The sequence below is a fragment of the Prenolepis imparis genome, unplaced genomic scaffold, assembly GCF_030444845.1.
Source record: "Prenolepis imparis isolate NDT839.2.m4 unplaced genomic scaffold, iyPreImpa1.0 SCAF_6, whole genome shotgun sequence".
Lineage (NCBI taxonomy): Eukaryota > Metazoa > Arthropoda > Insecta > Hymenoptera > Formicidae > Prenolepis > Prenolepis imparis.
In genome coordinates, this window is record NW_028141164.1 from 16,523,956 (window position 1) to 16,531,915 (window position 7,960).

The 7,960-nt window shown below is 43.5% G+C and overlaps 1 protein-coding gene across 1 annotated transcript; it reads right to left on the bottom strand.

The window, feature by feature from the left end:
• On the bottom strand, positions 1 to 1,124 carry LOC145937136 (uncharacterized). The gene has a single exon (XM_083040014.1). It carries the CDS (start codon positions 1,102 to 1,104, stop codon positions 1 to 3), a length of 1,104 nt encoding a protein of 367 aa, XP_082896140.1. The 5' UTR covers positions 1,105 to 1,124.
• Between the last annotated feature and the right edge of the window lie 6,836 nt (positions 1,125 to 7,960).

A 7,960-nucleotide genomic window follows, 5' to 3' on the forward strand; every position in this document is an offset into this window, starting at 1 on the left:
TTAATTTATAATAATGCCTGCTTCGCGAAGTTCCTCGATGATCGACAGGATCTCATTGTCGTGAGCGTTGTGGCCAGCTCGGCGCGAAGCATCGAGCAATCGTACCCGATCCACTACCTCGTTGGGGTCGTCCCAGTGCACGTAATCAATTTTATTGTCGGTTAGCGTCATCGCTTGAGGCATGAATACACCAGATTTTTTCTTTTCAATTGACATCAACGGTGCGATTATTTGTTTGTATTTGTATCCCCTGTTGCTCCGTAATTGACCTTGCGCATCATATTTGCGTTTATGCGCGTTCGTCGCCAATAATATGCTCTTGTATTTTTGCATATCGTCTTCCGTGTAAATAACATCATCGGGAATCCTCTTGAAGACTAGCTCGTATAATCCAGGTGTACCAATGTACTTTACTTTGTCTATAATTATAGAGTCATATTTATCCATGTCGAATTGTTTGTTACCGAGCAACATTCCATCCTTTTCGAAATAGACACCATATACGTGATCAATCTCATTTTTTTTATCGCCACCGAGGAGAGCACCCATGTATTTTTGTCCCAGTGGTCCGAAGTGCTCTCGCAACATTTCTTGACCTTCCGACGTTTGTAACGTGTTTCGAACGGATGTTTCAAGTGAATTGCTTGTGGTTTCGAAAACATTTTCGTTTGCGAGTGATTCGGGTATTGTAAATGGTAGGATTCTCGTTGTCGCGGACTGTGTAGAGGTGGACGGTGTAGAGCTTATCGGTCGTTCATCCAGTAAAAATCCGTCCGATGTACGTGATGTCGATGAGTGATTTGTGTTTGGTCGTTTTCTCTTTTTCGGTGTCGCATCTTCCTCCTCCTCGTACCGCTTAACAGCGGGTAACGTAATTTTCACGTCAGCTTTACTCTCAGGTTCGTTTTTCACTGCGATCAAGCTCGCGTTGTCGACAATCTTTTGTAGTGGTTCGATAATAGGTTTAAAGTGAGTCTTGACTGCAATATCGTCATCGATCTTACCAGTCTTTAAAGCACGATGTTTCTTACGGATCGATTCGCTCGTTTTCACAATTTCCTTCGCAATCTTTTCACGCTCGCGAATGTTATGGTTATCAGCCATGTCTGCAGAGTGTTCGCGTTTCACTCTTCTCGACAGAATATCGGCAGCGACTAATCGTTTTGTGGTATCGCAAACTTGTTAAATTCTTTTCTGTATCGCCCGTTTGTAAGCAAGCTGTCCTTGTCTATCACTAGGAATCCATATTTTTGTTGCCAACAAATACGACATAATTTACTGAAATCTTCATACGACATGTCGGTATTCACATGATCGTTGTACACGTGTTTCAAGTTGGTACCGTCCTGTTTAAACAAGATCAGTAAGTTCGCGTTGTCGCGTATAAGATGTTTTGGTATTCTCGCGTACGTCTGACAGAGATAGAAGCAATCAACGTTCGAGTGGCGTCCCATTGAAAAGTACTCTCTTATCGTATCTTGCTTGTCACACGCCACGTCATCAAAGATGAAAATCGAGTTTGGACATGCCTCGCTCGGTGGAATGACGTCACTGTTATTGGAGAATGTAAAGTAGCCGATTTCTTCGATCGACGTCAACAAATTCTCCAAATACCGATATTTTGGCTGTTGCAGCGACTTTGAGTACACGTACACGTTTTCGAAGCAAACACCGTGCGGGCTTTCTATCAAACTAATCAAGACATTAGTTTTACCGCAATTCGAGGGGCCGCATACGATCGCGCGTATAGTAGTCGGCAACATCGTACCATGTCTGCGCATCTCCGCGTTGTCCCCCACCGAGCGTAATCTGTCGTCGCAATTCGTCACGCGTATCGTCAAAGGTTGTCGCACGAATCTCATTTTCCCACTCCCCGATTGAATCGAACGCTTGCCTATTTATAGCTGCGCGGAACCACGAATCGCTCAGTAACGAAAAAATGTTTGTTCTGCTAACAAGTGCCTCCAATATTCACGGTTTAAGCGCCGAACAGCTGCAATTTGTGCCAAAAGCAGTTTTACTGCAATGTGAAAATCACATCCACTACGTGTGGGACAAGCTTCCGGAACACATAAAGGCGGATCCAGAGATTCAGGCCTGTCGCCGCTGTTTCAAACATTACAATCGACCGTGGCAGCGAACACACATCGACGGTCCAGCGCCGATGATAAAGGATTGCAGCGAATGTCAGCGAAAAAAATAGGTAGAGGACTATTAAATCACGCAATAAACGCACTTCCAATCGAATTCCATATCCCCAGCTATCAGTTTTGTGGTCCGGGCACGCGGCTACAAAAGCGATTAGCCAGAGGCGATCGAGGTATCAACCCATTGGACACGGCGTGCCGTGAACACGATATTGCGTACTCTCGGAGCAACGATCTCACCGAGAGACACGTGGCGGATAAGGTACTCGCCGACAAAGCGCGAACTCGTATCATTGCGAGAGATTCGACTCTCGGTGAAAGAACCGCCGCCACAGCTGTCTGTGCAGCGATGAAAACCAAGACGAAGCTCGGTATGGGCCTGAAGACGACGACGAAGACAAAGAAAAAGACGACGAAGAAACGGATACTTCCGGTAGCGAAACGTGGGGGTGTATTACCAATTCTACCAATGTTGGGCGCGCTTGGATCCATGATTGGTGGAGCGGCTGGTGTAGCAAAGATGGTGAACGATGGAAAAGCTGCACAACGTCAGTTGCAAGAGATGCTACGTCACAATCGCGCCATGGAAGGTCACGGATTGTATCTCGCTCCATACAAACACGGACGAGGAGTTTCAACGAGAAAAAAGGGGAAAAAAAACGTCAAAGAGACGCTAAAAATGCCAAAGGGCGAAACTACTAATATACAATTGCTGCAACTGGCAAAACGTATGCGCATTCCATACTTTAGAGGTGTTTTCATGCGTGATTCGCTACCGATCGGTGGTATACGAGGGTGGTTTGAAAAGTCCGTGCAAAAATGAAAACTACTTAATTTTTCGGGATAAACTTTTTTTATTTTTCAACGTAGTATCCTTTTAGGCTTATACACTTCGTCCAATGGTGCTCCAGTTTGTTGATCCCTTCCAAATAATAAGATTGGTCCAACTCTGCAAAATAGGCATTCGTTTCCGCAATCACCTCCTCGTTTGAATAAAATCTCTTTCCCCCCAGCCATTTCTTCATATTGGGGAACAAGTAGTAATCCGAGGAAGCCAAATCTGGAGAATAGGGGGGATGCGGAACGAGTTGGAACCTTAATTCCATCAATTTTGCGGCTACAACTACAGATGAGTGAGCTGGTGCGTTGTCGTGATGGAAAAGAACTTTTTTGTGGGCCAATCGTGGACGTTTTTCTTGCAGCTCGGTTTTCAAACGGTCCAATAACGATGAATAATATGCACCTGTAATAGTTTTGCCCTTTTCCAAATAGTCGATGAGGATTATTCCTTGCGAATCCCAAAAGACAGTCGCCATAACTTTCCCGGCCAAAAGAACGGTCTTCGCCTTCTTTGGTGCAGACTCCCCGCTGGCAACCCATTGTTTGGACTGTTCCTTGGTCTCAGGCGTGTAGTGGTGTATCCATGTTTCGTCCACAGTGACGAAACGACGCTTAAAGTCCTGTGGATTCCGCTGAAACAGCTGCAAACCGTCCTTGGAACACCTCACACGATTTCGTTTTTGGTCAACTGTGAGCAATCGCGGCACCCATCTTGTGGATAGCTTTTTCATGCCCAAATGTTGATGCAAAATATTATGTACCCGTTCACTCGAGATGCCCACAGCACTAGCAATCTCGCGCACCTTCACTCTTCTATCATCCATCATCATATCATGGATTTTATCAATGATTTCTGGAGTAGTGATTTCAATAGGGCGTCCAGAACGTTCAGCGTCACTTGTACTCATATGGCCACTCCGAAAATTTTGAAACCACTTATAAACTGTTCTAATCGAAGGTGCAGATTCACCATAATGTTTATCAAGCTTCTCCTTAGTCTTCTGAGGCGATTTGCCTTTTATAAAGTAATGTTTTATCAACATACGAAATTCTCTTTCATCCATTTTTTGGAAATCACTCGACTTTCTCGATTCAAACGAACGCCAAACACAGAGAAATAGACCGATCTGGCTGAAACTTGGTGTGTGTTCTTCCAAGAGATGCTACTAACTAAAAATAACCCCGATACGCACCAGTGGTGCCATCTCTCTGACTTTGCACGGACTTTTCAAACCACCCTCGTATATCAAAACGAGAGCAGCATCATAAATTTGGATAACGCTAAAGGATCGGGTATTCATTGGGTGGCGTACGCAAAGAGGGGGAATCGCGCTATATATTTCGACAGTTTTGGCAATCTTCGACCACCGAATGAATTGGTGCAATATTTCGGGCGGAACGTGACAAAGATACAGTACAATCACACATCTGTTCAAACTTATGATCAGAGCATCTGTGGACAATTGTGTTTGCAGTTTCTCCGAACGGTCGATATACGTGAATTTAAAGACGGACATTGCATTATTTAACTCAGTATTCATTAAACAGTTTTGCCGATATGTCTATGACATTCACGCTGACTGGAAAGAGTAGCGTCCTCGCGGCAAACTACTTTCCCGCCATAGATTTGAGCGACGATGAATACGAACTCGGTCTAGCGGATTTTGAAACTTATCACACGATATCGAACGTGAATTCCTCGAATAATAAATTTTACTTTGGCAAAGATGACGTGGAAATTACGATTCCCGAGGGATCGTACGAGCTGCAAGCGATACATGAGTTTTTGAAACATGCAATTTCACGAAAACGTCCGCGACACGCTGTTCGTGATGACGATAAAAAACACATTGACAATGGTGATTTTGAAGATGAAGAATACCCGATAGTGCTCCGCGCTAATTACAATACGATGAGGAGCGAGATCAAATGCGTCTACAGAATGAATTTTAACAAGTCTAACAACATTGGATCGCTGCTGGGATTCTCGAACCGTATACTGCAGCCGCGAAAATGGTACGAGTCGGACATGCCGATTAACATTATCAACGTGAACATTATCCGCGTAGAGTGTAACGTGACCGCGGGTGCATACAGCAACGGCAAATTCGTTCATACGATACATGAATTTTCACCGAGGGTACCACCAGGATATAAGATATCGGAAACACCGGCGCACATCATTTACTTGCCGATCATCGCGCGGAGCATTACGGATTTAACGTTACGCGTTGTCGACCAGGACAGACGATTGCTCGATTTTCGAAGAGAAGAGATCACCATTAGATTGCACGTACGACGACGACAGCGATAACGTACGTGTGCGGCGTAGGAGATGCTTGTGTTGAACGGATCGAAAGACACGAGAGATAACACAATCTTTACGGAGTCAGCGACAACAACAACAACGTCGACATTCGCTAATATCCAATCATCCGGTTGCGCCAAGAAAAAGAAACTGAACGCATCAAACGTTGCGTTTTTACAATCTTTGGGATTCGCGGTGCGAAATATCTGAACAATGACCGACATCCTCAACATCGGGGAAGAGCCAATCTTCGATGATCGCATCATCAAAATTGAGACTCACACGTATAACCCGTTCGCCAACACCACGTTCGGACACAGTGATGAGATAAGAATACCCATACAACAACAGGATCTGTATAGGTTGCCGTTTGACAGTTTTCTATACATCGAAGGAGAATTAAGGATAAATAGACCAGCCGAAGGATCTGATGTGATACTGGGAAATAATTGCGTCGCATTCATGTTTGATGAGATTCGATATGAACTCGATGGCGTGGAGATTGATCGCAATAGAAACGTGGGAATAACAAGTTTGCTCAAAAACTATGTAACGATATCATCCGATAGAAGCGTGATTATGAGAAACGCCAGTTGGAGTGATCCGACTACTGTGAATGGAAACTTCAATTTTTGCGTGCCGCTCTACATGTTATTGGGATTTTGCGAGGATTACAGACGAGTGGTGATTAACGCTCGTCACGAGTTGATCTTAATACGATCGCGCAACGACAACAATTGTCTGGTTGGAGATTCGACGCTGGAGCCTGTGATCAACATATTCAAGATACAATGGCGAATGCCACATGTGTTGTTGAGCGAGATTAAGAAGCTGTCTATGCTGCGCGCTCTGGAAAGCGGACGCTACCTCAGCATGGGTTTTCGCTCGTGGAATCTGTATGAGTTTCCGCTATTGCAGCGTACAACCAAGCATTCGTGGGCCATTAAAACCGCGACTCAGCTGGAGAAACCACGATACGTTATCTTTGCTCTGCAGACAGGCCGGAAGAATGTCATGTCTGAGGATATGAGTCGATTCGACGATTGTAAATTGACCAACGTGAAACTCTATCTGAACTCGGAATATTATCCGTACGACGACATGAATCTGGACTTCGATAAAAACAGATGGTCGATTCTGTACGACACGTATGCGTGTTTCTGCAAAAACTATTACGGATACGAGTATCTCGAGCCGAGTCTCACCGTCTCAATGTTTCTACGTAACGGCCCATTCGTAATCATCGATTGTTCTCGACAAAACGAATCGATCAAGAGCGCAACCGTGGATGTGAGATTGGAATTTGAGTGTAAGGAAAACGTGCCGATGAATACCTCTGCATACTGTCTCATCATACATGATCGCGTGATCCAGTACAACCCGTTAACCAACGTTATGCGCAAAATCACCTAAATGCACCAACAATTTAGAGAGGGGGAAGCATAGCAGAATATAAATCAAAGTGTTATGAGATGGTTGTCATTCTTCTTTTTAAACTGATACATCGAAGAGAGAGATTTCGTCATGTCCGTACCAACGTTTGTGGATCTACAGGGGTTTATCCTCAATAAACAATTCATTGTAAAGGAAGCGGCAATCCTGAGAAAAGGATTTATTTTATCACATTATTTTTTCGCATGTCCTGTACCATGGGATGTGCTCATAAAATCGGAGAGACACCAAGCCTCATGGTTGACTCGAAATCATCATGGATTACGATGGAATGATGGAAACGTTCCATATAGCATGGCTCAGCGTTTGATTACAACAGCTATCGTTCGTGGACCACATGAAGAAGAAGAAGAATCCATTCTCGTATATGTAAAAGGACTTGAAAAGCGAGAATGGTTAGCCGATATATTGGATGATGCGGGAAACGGTTTCATTATTGAGACCTTGGATGCTGATTACGACGATATCGAGTCTCTAAATAATCTAGATGTTAAAAACACTATGCGATGTGGAAAACATGTTAAGAATTGCGCATTACAAAATGTATTCAAAATATTTAACTGGTGGTCGCAACGCCAGAAAGAATTGCAAGATTTGGAAAAATAAAATTAAACATTAATGTGTTTTATCTCTTATTCCCCTTCCCCAATCCTTTCCTCACGAATCGTTTCTAAGAATTCTTTTTATCCGAGCGCCGTTTCCCCTTCTCCTAAATTTCATAGCGCCAATAGTATTCTAGAATCTCCCACCACATTTACCCCACTACTTTTAAAAATAAGCGTCATGTACAACACTCGATTAATTTCTTTATACGATCAGTGTCGCGTTAACCGTTCGTACTGGTGGTTTCACTTTAATAACGTAGAAAAAAAAAAAATGTACTCCACCGAAAGAAGCAGCGGCTCCGGCAGACATGTGAATAATTACATACCGAATTGTAATGAAACTCCATCGTTTGAGAACAAATGCGACAAGTAAGTTTAACTTTTTCTATTTTTATGTCTTTATATTTTTTACAAATTGTTTTATTTTTAAACTAATTTCATTTTTACAGCTTTTCATTAAAGCCTCATGCGGTTCGTATACTATGCAAACGATATGCATTGACAGCTACGGGATTTAAATTCCTCGAAATTGGTATCAAAGTGGATCCACCGAGTTACGTGGAAATCGCCATAGGAGATCATCGAGGAAAGGAACTGATACTATCTCT

Coding starts and splice junctions, on each gene's coding strand:
- LOC145937136 (XM_083040014.1), bottom strand. CDS start 1,104: ATGGCTGATAACCATAACATTCGCGAGCGTGAAAAGATTGCGAAGGAA.